Here is a 23,200-nt window from a genome sequence, read left to right as displayed (position 1 = left end):
AGCCCTTACCCCCTCCCAAGAAAAACTGCAAGTAAAGATGAGGCTACAAAAAGGTGCCATGGGACTGAGGGCCAGACTGCCTTCCACTGCGTGAACATTTCCCCCTGGCTGCATCTTCCTAACTGGGATTTAGCCATGTGGAGAAGCTAAACTATCAATCCTCCAGGTTAACCTTGTTCCATCGGATTCTCCAGGGTAAGTGTATAGTTTCATACCTGAGGTCCCCTTAAGGCTATGCATAATCAACTTTTTTTTTTAAAATACGTAATTCCTGCTCCCCATCACATTAAGCATCAAGATGCGAATCACTGATCTGTAATCCCCCCACCCCCCAGCACACACACACTCATGGTCAGTAGGAGTGTCCACTGCAGACAATGCATTCATGCTGGTATCATGCAGGGGAGTGGCCTGCGGGGTAATTAACAGGACTTGGACCCGAGGTAGAAGGTCGATAGCAGGGGCTCTTCCTTGAATTAAAATTTAACTTACCCTTTATTGCAACCTACAAAAGCAAGTAATGAGCACTAACATTTTTATTTCTTTTAAACTGTCATTTAGGCTGTAGAGGGGATAATTACCTATCTCTAGTGCAGTAAGGTTTTATAACCCTTAGTGAGGCATTTTCTAATTTAATATTTTTACTATATTATCATAAAACCTGTTTCTAGGAAAAAAATGATCATGGATTAGCAGCCATTTTCCATAAAGACAGAATGTGCGTGTGTGCATATGTGTGTGTGTGTGTGTGTGTGTGTGTCTGTCTTAGGATTTGGCTTATTATGTGATTCTTCTGAAGAGACTTAAAGTATGCACATTGTAGCTAGCTGTGAACTGCAATCACTTGAGTGGCAGGTAAGGTTTTAAAAGCTCTAAGTGAAATGGGGGTGTATGTGTATGAGAATGCAGCCCCTCACCGATGTGTGGACCCAAATATGTTCCCTTCAGTTCCACATGTGCACTCATCCCACCACAACACAGATCACTGTCTTTCACAACGTCATTTGGGCAAACAGTACAAAGGAGCATATTAAACCTGCAAATGATCTGTGTGGGGCTTTCAATTTGCTAGGTCAGTAGCTTGCAGCACTGGGGATTCTGAAGGAATTGTACCACCCACTCTACAGAAAACCACACTCCTCCTACACTGGCCCTGGAAGCCCCAGGCCTCCAAGACACCCCTGAGCTGTACCTACCCACCCTTGTGGACAAAGACAGGTGGACAGCGGAGAGAACACAGCCATTCCACCGCTCCCCGAAAAAGCCCGTGCAGCCTCCCAAAGCGCATCATGGTCTCCGAGCAAGTATTATGCGCCAGTCTTCCAAAGGAGCTGGCGGAGACAATATTGCTGCTTTCCAGACTAAAAGTGACTCACAGGCCAGATATGGTGGCTCATGTAATCCCAGCACTTTGGGAGTTTGAGGTGGGAAGATCACTTGAGCCCAGGAGTTTGAGACCAGCCTGGGCAACACAGTGAGACCCTGTCTCTATTAAAAATAAATAAATACGTAAAGTGATACACATAATTTGCCTTTGACTAATTAAAAATTGTTCATTGTTGCTTCTTAGAGGTGGGGGGTCTCCCTAAATACGTAAGACACATCCCAGAATGTCGTGGCCCTTCCTTCCTTTCTAATCCTCTACCTCTCCCACACTGCACACAAAAGTGCTGTAGCATTTGCTTCTGCCTTAACTCAATCCCATACATACATTGCAGAATCAAGTGAAAAGAAGAAAGCACATGGCAGGCAAGTCGGACAAAGGGTTCCGATCATAGCAGCGCTCACGGCTAGCAGGGTCTGGATCTGATCTGAAACCCTACAAGTAGAGTCCGCCCAGATATGGTCAGTCAGCGCAGAGATTCACACGCACGCCTGCTCTGCACTGACCAGCGCGGTCACCGATGACAGATGTGTGCTTTTAACATTATTGGTGATGTACTGATGCTGCCTTTTTTCACGTTTGTCTTTGAAAACAATTTGCTTAGTGTGGTGGAAGCTTAAACATGTACTAGATGTATATGATTCCTGGCCTCAAAACCTAACATACTACAGGTATAATCAATTAATTAAAAATATTTGAATGCTTATTTAAACTTTGTTAGATTTTGTGGAGGTTTACAAAGACATGAAAGGCACAGCAGAAGCTAGATCGGGAAGGTGAATACATGCAGTAAGTGTGTCTCAGACAAACCACTCTATTTGGGGAGACACACAAACATTCTTCCTCCTGCTGAACCCAATTCTGTCATTTTAGGACTTACAGCCATGGGCTCTTGTCCCTGTAAAGCCAGGAGAGAAGGAAGGCTGACTATTATTCCCTGTGGCAGCACTTCAACTATTTGATGTCTTCCTCTAACTAAATCTGTTCTTTTCCAGGTTCAGTAGCCTCAGTTCCCTGCATTCCTCCTGTGACTGAGTCTGCTTGCCATCCTGACTGCACTCCTATGAGCCCTCCGTTTGCTAAAGCTCCAAAAGCAAGGTCCTCGGAACCCGCAGCCCTCAAGAGCCCAAAGCAGGTGCAGCAGGACTCCATCTCTCCTGCATTCTGAACACATACTTCTGTCTTCCCAAGGCCTCCACTCTCTTCTGTTCTATCTGGGCCTCCCAAATGTCTGCGGAAAAAGATGTCTTGCCAATTATCACTTGGCACGTGCTAACAGCACCAAACAAAGGGATCCTTCTCCAATAAAGCACGTGCCTCCATTCCGATTGCCAGAAACCAAAGTAGGCCAAAGGGCAAAGGCTACTCACTCCTCCATTTTCCTCTTAAAAATGTCTACAGACCCCAGGACAGCAGCTTTCCTTTTGTTTTCTTTTTTTTTTTTTTGAGACAGAGTCTCGCTCTGTCGCCCAGGCTGGAGTGCAGTGGCGCCATCTCGGCTCACTGCAAGCTCCGCCTCCCAGGTTCACGCCATTCTCCTGCCTCAGCCTCCCGAGTCGCTGGGACTACAGGCGCACGCCACCACGCCCGGCTAATTTTTTTTGTATTTTTAGTACAGACAGGGTTTCACCGTGTTAGCAGGATGGTCTCGATCTCCTGACCTCGTGATCCGCCCGCCTCGGCCTCCCAAAGTGCTGGGATTACAGGCGTGAGCCACCGCGCCCAGCTTGGACAGCAGCTTTCTTTTCTTATATACTTAGAGAAGCCAGCTTAATAGAAATCTTGAACAGTTAAATAGAACGAGGCGAATGCTTTTATATGGCATAGAGCATGGCATCACAAATGCAGAGGGGCTGGAAGGTGCTGTCAGAGCTGGTTCTGACTGGCTCAGGTCCTTACTGGGTCTAGGACCTTAGGTAAATTGCTTAGCCCCCCTGAATCTTAGCTTCCTCATCAGTAAGATGGTGACAATATCTTCCTTAAACATACTGTTTTTATAGCACTAAGCAAAGTCCCCATTGTATAAATGGCATCGTCATCTATGATCATGAGAAACGGAATGAGACAGAGCAACATGCTGAGGACCTGTGTGCATGCATTACGGTTGCTCCCAACCAACATGAGGGATAAAATGGCACCCTCCTTTCATCATTCCTTTGCTTTCCCCGACCCAAATCCATCCTACTCTGTATCAGTGACTTTACAAATGAGAGAAAGATATTTGAGAAGTGTCTCTATGACCTAAAAGGAGAAACACTGATCCAAATGGTAGGCAATCGCCCTGTGCTCTTTGGAGCTGTGTGGTAGGGGCAGCCCTGTGTATGTCATGGGAACGGGCTCAGACACAGGTGAAACGCATTAGAACTTAGCTCCTCAAGGCTGGGGTCAGGGGTTTGAGACCAGCATGGCCAACATGGAGAAACCTCGTCTCTACTAAAAATACAAAAAATAGCCAGGCGTGGTGGTGTGTGCCTATAATCCCAGGTACTTGGGAGGCTGAGCCAGGAAAATCACTTGAACCTGGGAGGCGGAGGTTGCAGTGAGCCGAGATTGTGCCACTGCACTCCAGCCTGGGCAAAAGAGTGAGACTCCATCTAAAAAAAAAAAAAAAGAAAAACTTAGCTCCCCAAGAGGGCTGGATTGCTGGGAAAGTAATCCAAGTAAAAAGACACAGTGCTTATAAGGAGTTACTATTTAGTCAGAATGACACAAAAATCACTATAGTAGAAAACTTAGGATTTCTGAATACAGCCAAAAAGTCGGTACCTACTCTCCCTCACTCTCCTCTTAACATCCTCCAACAACCAAAGGAGGATCACAGGCTTCTCTCCTGAAATCTCATAATTCCATACCAAAAAACAAACCAAAACTGAACAACAACAAAAACCCCCATAAAAAAACCACAAAGCAGAAGAAAGGAGGTAAACGGGAAAGAAAGCAGCCTTCTTTCAGCGAAGACTTATTTCTTAACAGGATCAACTTAGCAAAATAAGAATGACTCACAGACACCCCTTATCTATCAGTAATTACCTAAATCTAGATACAAGGCAAATCATGCCCAAACCGACACTAGCTGAACTCTTCACAAGGTTCCAAAACAACAAAACCGCAGCCACCAAATCTGCCACAAGGTGGCAGTACACGACTCATTTCTAAGTGGACCCAGCCACCAGTCAGGGGAGCTCATAAATTACCCGGTGTGTCTGCTCTCATCACCATCCTCCCCAGTGCTTGAAGGAGACTCTAGAAGGTCTGTTCCAATTCGTTCTTTTGGTCAGGTCAGAACTAGGTCCTTCAAACCTCTGCAAAAGCTTTTAGCCCTACAGCTCTAAATTACACATGGTGACACACGGCCTCTGGCCTGTCCCCTAAAGATCAGACAGACTCAAGATTTATAAATGTTCCAAGAAGCAGGTTCAGGCCCCAAACAAAGGAACTGAGAGGCTGGGGAACAGGCAGGAGAGGGGAGAGGGATGGGGGCGAGAAGGGGACTGCACGTGGACAGGTTTTCTTCTCACTTGTGCTTCCTCCTTACTCAAGCCAGTTACAAATCCCCTGCACTTTAACAAAGGAAGAAAAATACTCAAAACTTCCACCATCCCTACTACTAGCTTCAAATCTTCCACATTATTTTAAAGAAAAATAATTTACCTTAGCGGACTTGCGAAAAAGCGGGGGGTGGGGGAGGAGCCACTCTTCAGACAAAAGGGGCGCCCCTCCTTCCACGCATCAACATTCCATATTCCTGGGATGATTTCCACTTTCACAGTTTGACTGTTTTATAACAGATTTGATGTGAGAGAAGACAAATGGCCTCACAAAGGAAAGACGACAAATCATCACACTGCTTTTAGCAGGGTTTCTCTTTATTTTTATTTATTTTTATTCCGGACCTGGGATGCAGAGCTCTCTGCCTTGCTGGAGATGTTTAATATTAACATCAAGCCACCACGGTCCCCGCAATAGAGTTGGCTGGTGTTGTGTTTACGGTTTTGTGACTCCTGGCTTCAGGAAGATGAAGCTCCTTGTTCAAACAGCAGCCCCTCTAACAGCTCCTGTTAAAAGCCAGGGGATGCTTCACTGCTTAGACGTGAATCACTTCCCCCAACCACACAGAAGGTGAGACTGACATTTCAGTTACATTTGTATCCGTATCAGATGCTGCCCAACAACTCAGGGCATGTGCGTGTGTGTGTGCGTGTGTGTGTGCGTGCGTGCGTGTGTGTGTGTGTGTGTGTGTTGGGGGAGCACAGGATGCATTGCTCAGCTCTAGCTTAACTTCAACATGCAGGAATTGGTGAGGGTATTCAATGTCAACCCACAGAGTTTCGGCAAGGCACTCTGCTGTTACTTCTAGTAATAAGTTGGAGGATTTCTTTTGCTTAGAAATCCGGTACCAACCAAAACGCACAAGAAGCAACTACCAAGTGAGCAAATGCAAAGTGCCAGCTCTGCAATGCGAGTCAGGGGACACAGAGGAACCGCTGGGGCCTCAGGAGCAAGCCCTTCCAGCTGCTGGCCAGCTGCCCTGCCCGGAAGTCTCCCCCAGAGCGTTCAAGGAGCACGTGTTCTCCTGGCTCTCCTCTGCCTTCCTTCTCCCAGGTTCTGCTCTTGGCTTCTTCTCTTCTTTTGACACCCCCCCGCCCTGTGATCCCACCTACACTCTAACGGTCTAATGGTCTCCTCCGCGCGAAGGACCCCAAAGCCCGCGTCCCCGCTCCCCCGCCCTCCCCCTAAACTCATCTCCTGTCTTGCAAGGCTCTTCTGACACCCGAGCTACCATTTCTCCTAACAATGGCAGCAAATTCTTTTTTATTCACATCCCACACTACTGTTTAATGGCAGTGAGCTGTAAGACAAAATTACAGATATCGATACCACATTTTCTGATGAAAAAATAAAATCCAGTCTGAGATGGGGTTCTTGTTCGGACTGTATGCCTATTAATTGTTTAAAAAAAAAAAAAGGCTGCTCTCAATCTGTCCGTATTTTTTTGGTTTTTAATAGTATCCTTCAAAGAACTTCCTTCCTGCCTCTGCAAATCAGAAATTCAACAAAAGGAGCATCTGTCCTAAACACCTGCCAGGTGAGCTTTCCCCAGCAGCACTGAGCAGGCCTGCAACAGGGGGCCTGCAACAGGGCATCTCTCCCGCTCGTTTCACCAGCTAGCCCCTGAAGTCAGCAGTTTGATTACCTCAGCCAGTTATACGATTGGCTCTAAAAAGCCTGACTGCTAAGTGCAAAGTGAGCAGTTTGCATTTCTTCCCCTGAACCCTGAAGAGTCTGTCTGGCTGCATAGTTGTGCTTCCCCCTGTAGGACCGAGCTGTGAAAGAGGAGGCAGAGTGCTGCCAAGTGTGTGTATGAGAAAATGTGTATTGATTTCTTCTTTCTTATAGGGGAGCACAAAGCATTGAAGAACAATTGCTCGTCTTTGCAGCATTTCACATTCCATACAAGAGACAAAAGGCCCAACCCCCACTACCCTCTGAGAAGCAGAAAGGGGAACAGAACAGGACTGTGTCTCCTGGGTGTCCGCAGCCACCAGTGCTGCTGCAGGTCAGCTACTGAGACTCCAAACACCCCTGGGCCCATGCCTGCTCGCCTGTCTCTCATCAAGTAATTTCCCTTCTGGGCTGATGTTTCCTCATCTATATTGTAGAAGAAAGGCCTTCAGTCTTATTTACCTTGTAAGTGGAGGTGCCCAGGGGGTCAAAGAATTAATGTTTATAAAGTGTTCTGCTCCCCAGGGAGACAGTGGAAAAGCGTAGGGTGTGGTTATGGCTCATTCAAGACCTCACTTCCGAGGGTGGCTGGTGAGAGCTTCCCATGACCAGGTGCTGCCAGCAACTTGAACTCCAAGTCTAACGAGGTAAGGTCCTCGCTCTAAATATTCTTTCTTAGCTTGACATTTAATACCAACACTAAAAATAACAAAGCAGCCAGGCCTTTATGCTTTGTTAACGCACTTACAGAATCCATTGCAGAACTGTTTTCTTCCTAAAGAAAAATCCTGAAAGCAGAGTCCAGAACACTGACCTAAAGCTATAAATCACTGCAGAGCCCTGCTGGGGTTCTTCATGCTCCATAGTAACTGCATGGTGAGTATCTCTAATCCAAGTATCTGAAACCTGAGATGCTCCAAAATCTAAAACTTTTTGACCACCGACACGAACTATGCTGTAAGAAAATGCTCACTGGAGCACTTCAGATTTCAGGTTTTCAGATTAAGCATGCTGAACGGGGATAATACAAATATTTCCAAATCTTAGAAAATCTGAAATACGCAATTCCTCTGGACCCAAGAATTCCTGATAGGTGACACTTGACCTGTAATAATTTATAGGAAGGCCATCAGAACCAAACCTGGTTTAAATAGCACAGAAAACCTATAGTATATAGTATTATAGCAGGAGAAACCTATAGTATATAGAAGGAGAAACCTATAGTGTATACAAAGTTTAGGGTCTTGGAAGTGATGGAAATGTAAGAGTGTTCTTGAGAGAGCCTTTCCCAGGGTTCAATCCTAAGTAAAAATGACCCCAAAAACCCTCTAAGCAAAGGGCTGGGAATCAGAAGTCCCAGAGGAGAACCTTTCATTCTGGGTCTTTTCCAACATGGCCATGAGCTAAGAACAAAATAAGGAGCTGGCCCTCAAGCAGTGCAATGGTTTAGCATGGAGACCTAACCTATGAATAATTAGGAAACAACCTGGTGGTAGATGCTATATATAATATGGATCTATACAAAGTGACGTGGAAGCAGAGAAAGATATATTAAAGAAGTGAGATGATTTGGAGAGATTTCAGCAAAAGAGGCAAGAAACTCATCTTCATCTTATAGGACAGTTGCAAAAATAATCTTGTAAATGGCAAACTGTAAACAAACGTACAAGCTGGAGGCCTTTAAAAGCATCTCAGACAGGAAGCCTCTACCCAACTTTTTTTGGGGTTTGCACAGAAATGGCTATGTCTGTACTGCATGCTGAGGGACAGTGGTGTAATACACAGATGTGAAAACACAAAGTTTGTTTATTTAAATAATTATCTGTTAGGGGTTACATTTAAAATAGTCCTTCTCAGAAATTAAAAAATTAAAAAGAACATTTTATTCTCAAGAATCCAGTGAACAAGAGGCCTGTTTTCACTATGTAAAAGAAAGAAACCATGGCCCACAAAGAAAGCTTCCCAGGGTGGCACTGCATACGAGCGAGGGCATAAGGTGCTCAGGAATACTGAGTCAGCTGCCGAGCTCAGAGGAGGCCAATAACTGGAAAAAGACCTTAAGTGAAGTGTTTTGAAAATACTACAATTGAAATTAAAATATATTATTCCAAATATATGAACATAAAATCTCGATAATACCAAATACAAGATTACAGTACACACAGGCATACTTGACTTTTAAGTTAACATTCTTAGCAAGAAAAAAAACCCCAATAAGTGCGTCTGTGAACTGTTACACAGTTAACAGTCTGTTAGGGAGGAACAAACAGAATGGGTTCAAAGAAGAAAAAGCCACCTGCTCGGTGGCGGTGGAGAATCTGAAGTCTCCCTAGAAAGGCTGGTGACCTCATGACCGAATATTTCAACAGGAAACAACAGTGAGACGGGGGTGGGAGATGCTGCAGGCTGTGAGCAGAATGAACAGACGTGCAGAATAGGGAGTGCGTCCCAGGGATTGCAGGTGTCTGCTCTGGACAGCACACGGGGTGAAATAGGTGATAAGGAGAGAAAGGTAGCAAGGCAACAAGTCATCGATGGCCTTGACTGGCAGGCTTGAGAGTCTGGGTTTTATGCTAGAGGCAAAGAGCGGCATGTGATATTGGAGGAAGGTGAATCTGGCAACGAAACACAGAACTGATGAGAATAGAGACTATTGGTTAATACGCTGTTAGTGTAATAGTCGATGTGGGAATTAAAAAAAAAAAAATTGGCCAGGCACGGTGGCTCACACTTGTAATCCCAGCACTTTGGGAGGCCGAGGTGGGCGGATCATGAGGTCAGGAGATCGAGACCAACCTGGCTAACACCGTGAAACCCCATCTCTACTAAAAATACAAAAAATTAGCCAGGCGTGGTGGCGGGTGCCTGTACTCCCAGCTCTCGGGAGGCTGAGGCAGAAGAATGGCGTGAACCCAGGAGGCGGAGCTTGCAATGAGCTGAGATGGTGCCACTGCACTCCAGCCTGGGTGACAGAGCAAGACTCCGCCTCAAAAAAAAAATAAAAAAAAATAAAAAAATAAAAGGCCAGGTGCAGTGGTGGCTCATGTCTGTAATCCTAGCACTTTGGGAGGCCAAGGTGGGAGGACTGCTTGAGTCCAGGAGTTCAAGACCAGCTGGGGCAACATAGCAAGACCCTGTCTCTACAGAAAAAAAAAAAAAAAAAAAAGCTGGTTGTGGTAGTGTGTGCCTGTAATCCCAGCTACTTGGGAGGCTGCAGCAGGAGAATCACTAGAGCACAGGAGTTCGAGGCTGCAGTGAGCTATAATTGTGCTACTGTACTCCAGCCTGGGCAACAGAGTAAAACCTTGTCTTTTGTTAAAAAAGAAAAAAAAAAAGACCTGGACTCAAAAAAAGAGGCAGTAGAAATAAAAAGTGAAGATCATTGAACAATATATTAAAATAATGCTCCAAGTAGATTAAAAGAAAAAAAATTCAGATGAAATTAAATATAGGTGAATAATTGTTCTGGGATACAGGAGAGATTGCCTAATCATAAAACAATGAAAAACACCCCCCACAAAAAGGTTCTTAGATATTTATTTCGGTTAAAAAGTAAAACTTCTATGGGACCAATAAAAATCATTAATACTGACAGGTAAGCAAAATGCAAAAATCTACAAAAACCAGGAAATGTTATATAACCATAAATATAGCCATAATATAGAGAATTCATACAGCAAGAAAATTCATAAAGAAAAGTCAAAACTCAAAAAGAAAATGGGCAAAGGATAAAAACAACTACAAATGATACAAATATATGATTAATACTCTTCAAATTTACTATTATAAGAGAAAATAAACATTAGATTATAGCCCACTGCCTACCATATTATACGCCCTCAATAAGGTGTCATTTGTTATGAACTTAAAAACAATAAGAAACTTTTATATCTAAATAGGAAATATTTTTTAAAAGATAGCTCTCTCGGCCAGGTGCAGTGGCTCACACCTGTAATCCCAACACTGTGGGAGGCCGAGGCGGGTGAATCACCTGAGGTCGGGAGTTCGCAACCAGCCTGGCCAACATGGCAAAACCCCGTCTCTACTAAAAATAGAAAATTAACCGGGTGTAATAGGACACACCTGTAGTCCCATCTACTTGGGAGGCTGAGGCAGGAGAATCACTTGAACCCGGGAGGCGGAGATTGCAGTGAGCCAAGATTGTACCATTGCACTTCAGCCTGGGCAACAGGACAAGACTCCGTCTCAAAAGAAAAAAAAAGAAAAAAGATAGCTCTCCTGCTTAGCAAAGATAAAATGACATAAGCCTCAGCTGGAAAGAAAAGAGTCATGTAACATAGTAAAACTCATCAAGGGTCATTAGAAAGTTTAGATATTTGACCTAGAAATCTATTCTAAAGACACAGCAAAACCTAGAACATAGATTTCTGTATATATATGTTCACTGCAGCACTACTTGAAAAGAAAGGCAACTACAAACAACCTAAATGTCCAACAATAATAAATATTCCATAATAGATTATGAGGTTATTAAAATGCTTTTAAAAATACTTAAGGCATTAAAATGCTTATACTGTAAGTTAATCTGAAAAAAGATTGAAACACATATGTATATATTTGTATAAAATACATACACAAAAAATTCTATAAGAAAACATGTAAAAGTATTAATAATGTTCTATCCTCAATAGCAGGATGACAAATTTTTCTTTGTCCTTTCTATATTTTTCAAATTTTCTTCCATAAGCATGCACTATTTTTATTGTATGGGAAAAAGATACTGTCTCTAAGAAAAGCAGGTGATAGTTGTCTGACTGTGGCAGAGAATAGAATTACAAGCATAAACTGACTAAATATACTAGATCAGGATTCAAAGCTAATTATGAGGTCTAAGGTCTTTGTAACCAGAATGATGTAACATAAAACCAGGTTTGGGAATCCAGTGATTCACACTAACATATGAATGACTGACAGGCAAAACCTTCCTGTATAGAAAGTATCTCTCCTATAAAAGAAAGGGTGGGGGGGGAAGCATTTTAATCTAATGAAGTTTCACCCCCCAAATAAGTTTTTGAAAGAGTGGCTAGGGGTGGGGGTGGGGGGCTTCCCTGTGGCACATTATTCCCAAATATTTCTAAAAGCTTGTTAATTTCTTGGCAATAGCAGTGGGGGTTGGGGACCACACTCTTAGATGCACATACCTGTTCCACTACTTGTTGTTCAACTTAGGCAAGTTACTTAATTGTTCTATGCCTTAGTATTCTTATAAAATGCAGATAACATCAATCACTGGTTTTTTTTTATGAGGAAGAAATGAAAATATATGTGAAGGGCTTAGTGCAATGTCTGGCATATAGTAAACTCTCAGTAAGTGAAATATGATATGATTATTCTATGTTATTTCATTGCCCATCAGACACAGGGGACAGACTTACAGTGGATAAATCAGAGCGAAGGATAACTGCACTTAGAAACAGAAATGGTATCTTAGCAATCGACTGTTGGCTCAGTGATCACTGTGGGAAACATTAATAACATGGTTATGACTAAGTAAATCAAGGTGAAAAACTTAGCTATTGCCTACCCGCTTGCAAGTAACTGGCAAGTTACTTAGCTGTGATTAATACAATATCTATAAGATATTGCAATATATTTAGAAAGCCAATAATAATAAAAATTAAAAAACAAGTCCTTAAGAGAAACATTTACACACACTTTAAAGAATGTGAAATATCCCTTTGGGAAAAAAAGAGGATTTACAATCCTTTGAAGAAGCGATGAGAATATAAGTGCAGAAATGAGAACTATAGTCAAAAAGGCCCATTTTGAGGAAGGATTTATCTGTTCAGCATCTACAAATCTCTTTCTAGAAGATGTGCTTTTATCACTCTAGCTCCTGCTTGGAGCCAAGGCTTCACTTTGACAATACAAATTCTCTAGAATAAGAGACTGAACAGTAGCAAATCAGGAAAAATAGAAGAAACAACAGCAGTGTTTTTTTTCCAACCCAGTTTTAAAACTCTGGCCCAAGCCTTAGGTTTGAACTTGAGAGTGTTTCTTTTGTCCTTTCTGACATTACTGGAGAAAGAAGGCCCCGTGCCCCTATCTCTGTGCTGGACGCCATCTTTAATGATGATATATGCGGGTCCTTTCCCCTCAGCACTGCTGGGGGGTCAAACGTGTGGTGCTACCCGCCTGAGAATCAACAAGCGAATTATAAACTGTGTCAATCCGAGTTAATGCAAAGCTATAATCCTCTTTAACAAGAGATCAAATCACTGCCATGAGTTATGTTCATTCTGTAATCTGATAAGGAAGAGAGGGAACCTCTAATAAAAGAGTAATGGGAGCCTTTAATGACGCTGGTAAAAGGTAGCCCCAGTTAAAACATCGCTCTTGTTCCTGCTGATTAGATCAATGTTGCATATTTGCCCGGGCTTGTCTCACCTGTCAGAATAACCTGTGTCTTTTTAGGAGATAAGAAGCCTCAGAGAAAACATCTGTACTTTAGCCATTCTTGCTTGCAAGTTTTTAACCAACAGAAAATGCTCTATGGAGGGTATTTCAGGGGTTATTAGCTGATGTGTTCTCAAATGCTGAGCAAGCTACACCAGAATATCTCACCATGATTCAGTGCATATTCCTATTAAATATAGGTAGGGGGGAGCAAGAAATGGTTTAACTATCTTCTGGGTTACCAACTGGGGGAAAAGAATATCATCAGTAGAGTGGTAGAGTATGCCCATATTTAGGGTGCAGACCCATACACAAAAATGGCAAGCCGAAGATAAATTGCCTGTACAAATTCTATTATACCAAGGCATCTCAACAACAACGTGGCAGTGATGTTGACAAAGCACTTTACAAGGCTGGATTACATTTCTACATTTCTTTTCTAAAACTCCAGATGTAAAACAATAATGTATTTGGTGCTCAGTACTTATCATTAAAGGATCCTCTCCTTGCTCTTTTTTAATGCCAGCAGCTTTATAAAAGGAGTGGGAAAGGTGGTTTTTTATTTTTGGGGAGAGAATGGGGAGCTAAAATTGAAACTCTTGCTGTACATATTGAGAATTTCTTTAAGTTATTTGCGAAGGAATGGAGTACCTATAAAATGTTAATCTTGCTATCATTTTTGGAATGGGGGGGAATCTACTTAGAAAAATTCAATACCTACACTTTTAACAGACAGTACCAGCATCAAATCTATCTAATATCCTCTCCTTGAAGCAGCATTTAATGCAAGGCAAACACCTATTTTCTTTGGCACACATCAAGCTGACTGCCGTCACCAGACCCTTTCCATCGTGACAGCCAAAACCAATGCCAACAGAGCAGGTTCACATGGATGCCCCTTCCCAAATCTGAGTCAGTGGCCAGTTTTGAGGAACACATCTCTTTCTGTCTCAGGGGTCTCAGTCGCACTAGCATTTTACTGACTTACATCCACACAACAAATGACAATTAACTTAGTCTGCCTCAGAGGGTCTGTCAAAAACACAGGCAAAAAGCAGATGCTTATTTCCATAACCCCAAATTCTTCACTTTATTAGAACTATAGTGAGAGATCATCTGCATTTATTTTATTTTATTTTCATTTTTGGAATGCACCTGTATTAGGCCATTCTTGCAGTGCAGTAAAGAAATATTTGAGGCTGGGTAATTTATTAAGACAGGAGGTTTAACTGGCTCACGGTTCTGCAGGCTGTACAGGAAGCATGACACCAGGCATCTGTCCAGCTTCTGATGAGGCCTCTGGAAGCTTACAATCATGGCAGAAGGCGAAGGGGGAGCAGACGCCTCACAAGGCCACAGCAGGAGCAAGACAGAGAGTGGAGACAGGGGAGAAGCCACACACTGCTAAACAACCAGATCTCTCAAGAACTCACTGTTATGAGGACAGCACTAGGGGGATGGTGCTAAACCACTGATGAGAAATCCACCCTCATGATCCAACCACCTCCCACCAGGCCCCACCTCCAACACTGGGGATTACATTTCAACATGAGATTTGGCAGGGATGCCGATCCAAACCATATCAGCATCCAACACTGGATTTCTTTTTCTTTATTGATAGATTAGATGTGTGTTTATTTATGGGGTGCATGTGACATTTTGATATACACATAGCATGTTTAATGGTCACATCATACCCCCTCTGGTCTAATGGCATGGGGCAGGTGGGATTTCACATTATGCAATGTAAGCACTCTTTCTAAAAGGTCCTTGATGAGCTTAGAATAACTTCAATAGAGAAGTGAACAACAGCCCTGCAAATCATGCAAGTAAAGTACTGACCTGCTCTTGCTGGTGATAATACGCTTAGAGGATTCTCTACCAATGAGACGTCAAGCCTTTTCTTCTCCTTAGGCCACTGATAGCTCTGGCTCTACAAAAACAAGTGATCCTTTGCCTCTTAAAGATGACACTGTCAGCCAGGTGTGGTGGCTCACGCCTATAATCCCCGGACTTTGGGAGGCCGAAGCAGGTGGATCACGAGGTCAAGAGATCCAGACCATCCTGGCCAACATGGTGAAACCCCACCTCTACTAAAAATACAAAAATTAGCCGGGGCGGGGGTGGAGGCGGGGGAGGGGTGGCTTGTGCCTGTAGTCCCAGCTACTCGGCAGGCTGAGGCAGGAGAATCACTTGAACCTGGGAGGCAGAGCTTGCAGTGAGCCGAGATTACCCCACTGCACTACAGCCTGGGTGAGAGAGCGAGACTCTGCCTCAAAAAAAAAAAAAAAAAAAAAAGATGCTGCTGTCCTGGGAGCTGAGCTGTCCCGTGTCAAGAGCATCAAGGGTTTAGCAAAGCCAGGGATCATTTTTAGGCTCATGGTAACCTCCTCCCTTGCAGGCAAACACGTAATACATGGACAAATTGGGCTTTCTTTTGTTTTCTTTCAACATTGGGAATGCTCATCAGGCATGCAATACAAACCACCTGTAAACCTCATACTGGAGAAGAGTAAAGATCTACTAGACCAGCACATAGAAAGTATCCGGGGTTGCATAAGATTTCCACTAACAAAAGAGATCTGAAATCATTAAATCAATATCCAACATCTACCTAGAAGGAAATGCCCCAAAGGGAAATTTGGTAACAGGGACACAACTTGGCTACTTTGCATTTTAAAAGGTTTAAAAAAAAATAGATTGCTTGAAGAGAAAAATTCTTAGCGTGAGAAAAGAATTTGTATCAGCAGAAATTAACTAAATAGATAACACTACTCAGACCACACAACAGGAGAAACAAAATGAAGATGCCACTATCCTTTCAAAGATAGCATTTCTTTCTCCACCAGGATACACCACCAGGATAATATCCTGTGTTAAAGATCTCTCTCTCTCTCCCTTAATGAGCTATGTTCCAGTTTCAATTTAAGTCAACCAAGGGCAAATTTACTGAGTTCAAACTGGAAAAGGGATATGGGGGGATTCAAGGATACGCAACTGGACACGCCACCCCCCACCAAAACCACTGAGGATTAATCCAATTTAGGTGCGTGTGGAAGGATGAACTGGAACCAATGAGTAACTAAGGAAAAGAAGAAGGCTTCTACTTCCAGATGTGGGTAAGCTAAGAACCATAAGTGGAGGTGCCTCTGGGAACAAGAAGTCAAAAGGGTAGAACATTTTGTTTCAAGTATTTTACCACAATTAAAATTAGAGGAGTGTGGTGGTGTGCACCTGTTAGTCCCAGCTACTCAAGAGGCTGAGGTGGGAGGATCACCTGAGCCCAGGAATTGGAGGTTGCAGGGAGCTATGACTGCACCACTGCATTCCTGCCCAGCAAATACAGTGAGACTCTGTCTCAAGAAAAAAAAATAATAAATTCATTGAATGATTTTACTGTGATTATTTAGTTTGGGTCATTTGGAGTTTTTATTTTTCTACAAACAATACTGCAATAAAGATCCTTGACACAAATGTATTTGGCAACTATTAAAGGCTATCTCCTACAAGTAGATTTTTCTGTGATAACAGACACATTTAAAAGTCAGAAACAGGGCTGGGCACAGTGGCTCACGCCAGTAATCCCAGCACTTTGGGAGGCTGAGGCAGGTAAATCACCTGAGGTCAGGAGTTAGAGACCAGCCTGACCAATGGGAGGCTCAGGCAGGAGAATTGCTGAACCCAGGAGGCGGAGATTGCAGTAAGCCAAGATTGCACCACTGCACTCTTGCCTGGGCAACAGAGCAAGACTCCATCTCAAAAAAAAAAAAAAAAAAAAGTTGGAAACACAATGTCAAATAGTCCTCCCAAAAGATTTTGCCAATTACATTTCCAAAAACAGTATGCAAAAGTGCGTTTTTCTTACACCATCAACACTGGGTATTACTAATCCTTTTAATATTTTCCAACTGAATAAGGACAACGAAAAGGAGGGGGGCTGTGCATGGTGGTGCATGCCTATAGTCCCAGCTACTCGGGAGGCTGAGGCAGGAGAATCGCTTGAACCCAGGAGGCGGAGGTTGCAGTGAGCCCAAATAGTGCCATGGCACTCCAGCCTGGGTGACAGAGCAAAACTCTCTCAAAAAAAAAAAAATTAAAAGAAATCTCATTATATTAATTTGCATTTCTTTGATTAGGTTGAAAGTGCTTATGGTTTTTGGCCCTTGAAATTTTTCTTTTTTGATTTTTTTTTTTTTTTTAAATGGAGTCTCACTCGGTCGCCCAGGCTGGAGTGCAGTGGCATGATCTCAGCTCACTGCAAGCTCTGCCTCCTAGGTTCACGCCATTCTCCTGCCTCAGCCTCCCAGTAGCTGGGACTACAGGCGCCTGCCACGACGCCCAGCTAATTTTTTGTATTTTTAGTAGAGACGGGGTTTCACCGTGTTAGCCAGGATGGTCTCGATCTCCTGACCTCGTGATCCGCCCGCCTCAGCCTCCCAAAGTGCTGAGATTACAGGTGTGAGCCACTGCGCCTGACCTTCTTTTTTGATTTTTAAGTCTGCTTGTTGACATGCTGTGTCCATTATTGTTATTGGGATATTCTTAGAGATTTGTAAAAACTCTTTACATAGTAGAAAAATATGTCATCCGCTGGAATTTTTTTGTTCAAGTTCATCATTTACCTATTAACTTTGTTTTTGATGTCTTTTTCAATGTGACTTTTATGTAGTCAGGTCTATTAATATTTTACCTTTTAGTTTCTGGCCTTGTGGTCATGCTTATAAGGTCCTTCACTACCTTAAGATCATTAAAAAAAATTCTCTATGCCCCCAGCACACCAAGAATGACATATGTATAACTTAGGAGAAAACCAAAAGTATTTACTTGAGGAAAAGTAGCATGCAGTGATATTGATATTCTAACAATTATGAAAGCTTCCTATTTGTGGTGTACAAATGGGACACAGAATAGAATAGTACTAGATTACTTCCACTTTTGTTTTTCCACTGAAGAAAAACAAAGGAGGATAAGCTATTACTGCTTCCTTCTTACTTAAGATAAAGTTAACAATACCCACTGGCCCTAAAAATTTTGATACTAGGAGAGAGAGCTAGTGCCTATTTACTGTACCCATAGTTAATCTGGCCTATTCAAACCATAAAGCACGAGCAGTTGATATGGACACGTCTCCCTGTCCTTAGGAAACACAATGAGAATGGTGCGCTCTTTGGTAAAAACAAATGTTCAGTTCAATACAAGACTATTATTACATTCCTTAAGTAGCTAAACCAGCTGGAGAACAATGCTGGTAATTAGGAATCAGTCCACAAGCGATAGCCCTTTTTCCTTATAAATGTCACAAGGACTGTCACTCAGCAAACACATTCCTAACCCCTTCTCCCTTGCCTGCTCTACCTGGAGTGGCAACGTAACACAGTTCTGGCCAATGAAATACAGAAAGTTTGCTGAAGGGAATTCTGGGGACGCTTTTACTTTTCTGATTAAAAACAAACAGGTATGGCTGGCACAGTTCTTTCCGCTTCTTCCTGCCTTGAATGCATGTTTGATGGCGTAGTTGCAACAGCCATCTTAGGACCACAGGGGAAAGACCAAGAGATGTTGGCCCTAACACCACCGAGAAGCAAAAGCCATGGCCAACAATTGCCTACCACCCCTAGAATTATCCTGTCAGAAAGATGAACTTCCATTTCCTTATGCCTCTGTAGTCAGGTTTTATATTTTTATAGGCCATACCCAAATTAATCCTAATAGAGTCATTTTCAAATAATTTTTATGTCTAGCAAATAGTAGACCTTCAAAAATTAGGAGTTAATATTGGTAAGATTCTGGAAAAACTAAGTACTCCTCAAGGGATTCAAGTAAAATTCCAACTAAGAATGAAATAAAGTTGATTTCTGAATGATTTTATAGTACTATGATCAAAAGATACCACTAATATCTAAACCAGATTTCATTTTATGCCTGGGATAATAACGTAAACTTAAAGGGTTTGGTTGAATTTTCAAAATCCAGTTTTGCTTTCTTCTTGATGTAATTTTTTCACGGCATCCTGACAGGGAATCTAAGATGCACTCACTTTACTCTGCAATTTTTAAACAGACTGGATCCAGAAATGAACAAAAAACCACAGCCATATCTAGACACTCACTTGCAAAGCACAGGATAGCAGATGTGGTCACAAAGCCAGATATAAATGTACTCAGAACCATCCATAAGCTGTTTTGTGCTCAAAGTACTGAATAACCCAAATAAAAAATAATAATATTTGTCAAAATTTGCAGATCTCAAACTTTTTAGACAAGGAGGGGAAAATCTGATGGCATTTGGTAGCAAACAAAATACTCTAAAATAAAAAGGTTATATGTAGTTTGAGGGATGAAACTGGCAAAAACCACCTGTGCCTATATTATGACCAATAATTTCACTTGGTAAATATGTTTAAAAATGCTTCTCACAGCATTATTTACAACAATGACAATTAAAAGCCATTTAAATGTCCAACAATCAGTGAACGGATAAATAAATATTATTAACAATATTACTTGGTCATTGAAAAATTTTAATTATTTTAACGACATGAAAATGCTCTCAGTATATAAAACATTTCCTGAATATAATTTCAATACAAAAAAGAAAAACAGGAACATACTGAAAGGGAACTTACAAAAACTGAAATGAAATGCTGTGAGATGTTAAAAGTGGCTGTCTTCTGTGTATGTGTCAGTGTACACACATACACTTCCTATCTCTGCTGACAGGCCTAGAAATAGCAATACTCACTAACAAGGAGCACCCCTAGTACCTAGATCTTGGTTTCTAAATACCACAATCCACTAAAAAGAACCAGGGCTCCTTCAAGAAAGACTGATTTCAGGGCTGGAAGATGGAAAATCTAAGATGAGCATTAAACATCTTGTTGTGCCAGAAAGTAAGGAAGTACTCAAAGAATGACTGAAGACAACTTTGAAGGACACAAGCCAGTCTGAAGGCACTTCCACCATCTGGGACAATTTTAACATCAAAATAAATATAACTCATTGAATAAAATAGGAAAACATGAGTCCATATTGATATAAATAAATAAATAAATGGTAAATAAATGAGGGAGAAGAGGAAGTTCTTCATTATAGAATGCCAATTAATAGATACAGAAGAAACTTATTTTAAAAAGGTTATCCCTGAACAGTAATATTATGAGCATACACTTTTTTTTCTGTATTTCTCTCGTTTTAGCTTTATAAAATAAGCATACACATCTTTTGTAAAAACATTCACAATCCCCAACAAATACAACATATGCACATCTCCAGAGCACTCACTAGAGCCACTAGTGAGAGCATATGCACAACAGCCCCAAGTACATGGGCCACCTGCCCTGTCCTAGAGAGCTCAGATGTCCCGGGGAGCTGGGCTAAAGTTCAAAACCAAACAGGAAAAATAAACCACCAAAGGCAGCACTGAGATTTATGGAAGTTTTTGGTTTGGTTTTATAGTAATTATGAGGGTGAAGAGATGTGACCCTTACTATGATGCCAGTGACAAACGGTTAACTGATAAGAAGAAATGGAGAGGGCGAAGGCTGTAGAGCAGGTCAATACCAGGCTGTCATGAAGCCATTTGAGACACGTAATTAATCTGTTACTCACCTGGCATCATCATTCATTGTGGTATGGTCAATAGGTGCCATGAAACTCAGTAGCTTGCTAAGGACATGAAACCTAAATAAAGCAGGAAGCAAACAGGCAGCAACATTAGTAACTATTAACCTAGGAGAGGAAACACATTCCATGAGTTAACAAACTCCAGAACTGATCACTGCAACATTTGGCTACAAAGTGGGATAGGGAAAAATTCATAGGCACTTACCACTGTCGTTGGGATGACCAACTACAGTCATCCCATGGTATCTGTGGGGGAATGGTTCCAGGACTCCCCATGGATACAAAAATCCACGGATGCTCAAGTTCCTTATATAAAATGGCACAGTATTTGCATGTAATCTACACACATGCTCCCATATACTTAACTCATGTCTAGATTACTTAAAATACCTAATGCAATGTAAATGCTACGTAAATAGTTGTTATAATGTATTGTTTAGGGAATAATGATGAGAAAAAAGTCTGCACTTGTTCACAGGTACAGACACAACGCTCCTTTCCCCATGCCTCAATATTTTCAATCTGTGGTTGGTTGAATTCACTGATGTGGAACTCACAAATATGTAGGGCTGACTGTACATTTTTCCCTTTTTCCTTAATGCTACAGGAGAAAAGTCTGATAACAGCATACTGTAAATGACAGTTCAACACAGGATTCATTTATAGCACAGCCCCAAAAAAGAATAGGTACACTTGTGCTTTTGAGCAATATACAACCCTTAAACACTATTCCAGACTAAAGACGATGAGGAATTGACTACCTCATTTTCTTCCTCTACATATATCTTAAGCATTTTTCATTTTAATAGATGTCACAAAAGCCATCTACTGGCAGCAGCACAGGTAGTGGTATAGCATCTGAAGGCAACACCTCACCAACACCACCCACACTGCCACTGGTTCCCCAAGGCAGAAAAGGGGTCTGCAATTCCACGTCATCTCTGTGCACTAGATCCAGGGGTTCTTTCATTTCCCCCACCTTTAAATGGAGAAACACAACTGAATTCACAGTAAGTTTGATTCCTAGATCTTCAGTCTAGGTACTATGGAAGTTTAAGTTATATCACCTACATTTCCCACCAAATGGAAAAAAAAATATTTTGTATGATGTGTTTGAGATGCTCTAGAAAATACATGACCTTATACAGACCAAATCATACCAAAGATAATTCAAAGGGGTATCCTTTTCTACTCATTATAATGTGTCCTCTCTATATACATAAAATAAAATTCTAACCCAAAAAACTCTACTAGGCAAAACACTATCCATAAAACAAAATGTGGTATTTTCATGTATTTAATACATAATATTTTAAAGTTTTAGGAACATTTTTACACATATCAAATAATTTATTATATCACCCACAGCTCAGCCTCCCAAAGGTAATTCTTTATTTCAACAAATGAATTTTACAAGAATAATACTGATAAGATTTTCCCTATTATACAAGTAATAGTGGCAGGGTGTGGTGGCTCACGCCTGTAATCCCAGCACTTTGGCAGGCTGAGGTAGAAGGATTGCTTGAGGCTAGGAGTTCAAAACCAGCCTGGACAACATAGTAAGACACTGTCTATACCCCCACACCAACCCAGAAAAAAAGTAATACAAAAGATATAAAATACAGAAAATAAAAAAAAAACACACACACACACAGAAAACACATACAGTTGGCCTGGTGCAGTGGCTCATGCCTATAACCTGAGCACTTTGAAAGGCCAGGCAGAAGATCACCTGAGCCCAGGAGTTCAAGACCAGCCTGGGCAACACAGCAAGACCCTGTCTCTACAAAAAGTAAAAAAAACTGGCCAGGCACGGTGGCTCACGCCTGTAATCCCAGCACTTCGGGAGGCCGAGGGGAGCAGATCACCTGAGGTCAGGAGTTCAAGACCAACCTGGCCAACATGTTGAAACCCCATCTCTACTAAAAATATAAAAATTAGCCGGGTGTGGTGGCACATGCCTGTAATCCCAGTAAATAGGGAGGCTGAGGCAGGAGAAACCCTTGAACCCGGGAGATGGAAGATGCAGTGAATCGAGATAATGCCACTGCACTCCAGCCTGGGCAACAGAGAGAGATTTTCTTTCAAAAATAAAACAAACAAACAAAAATCAAAAAGTAAAAAAACTGGCTGGGTGCGGTGGCTCATGCCTGTAATCCCAACACTTTAGAAGCCTGAGGTGGGTGGATCACCTGAGGTCAGGAGTTCAAGACCAGCCTGGCCAACACGGCAAAACCCTGTCTCTACTAAAAATACAAAAATTGGCCGGGCGTGGTGGTGTGTGCCTGTAATCCCACCTACTTGGGAGGCTGAGGGAGGAGAATCGCTTGAACCCAGGAGGCAGAGGGTGCAGTGAGCTGAGATCAGGCCACTGCACTCCAGCCTGGGTGACAGAGCAAGACTCTGTCTCAAAAAAATAAATAAGTAAAATAAAAAAGTAAGAAAACTAGCCAGGCATGGTGGCATGTGCCTGTAGTCCCAGCTACTCGGGAGGCTGAGGTGGAAGGACTGCTTAAGCCTAGGAGGTTGAGACTGCAGTGAGCCCTCCAGTCTG

General features: G+C 42.2%; 1 protein-coding gene across 1 annotated transcript in view; it reads right to left on the bottom strand.

The window, feature by feature from the left end:
* The window catches only part of AATF (apoptosis antagonizing transcription factor), a 113,031-nt gene that overhangs the window by 4,938 nt on the left and 84,893 nt on the right, over positions 1–23,200 (bottom strand). Inside the window, exon 11 of the mRNA XM_032163070.2 lies at positions 20,632–20,703. Coding sequence (XP_032018961.1) covers positions 20,632–20,703 — 72 coding nt within the window. The remainder of the gene's footprint in view (positions 1–20,631; positions 20,704–23,200) is intronic.

Source organism: Hylobates moloch, unplaced genomic scaffold (assembly GCF_009828535.3).
Source record: "Hylobates moloch isolate HMO894 unplaced genomic scaffold, HMol_V3 SCAFFOLD_10, whole genome shotgun sequence".
Lineage (NCBI taxonomy): Eukaryota > Metazoa > Chordata > Mammalia > Primates > Hylobatidae > Hylobates > Hylobates moloch.
Note: the sequence above shows the minus strand (reverse complement) of the source record. Positions and strands in the feature narration are given on the sequence as shown.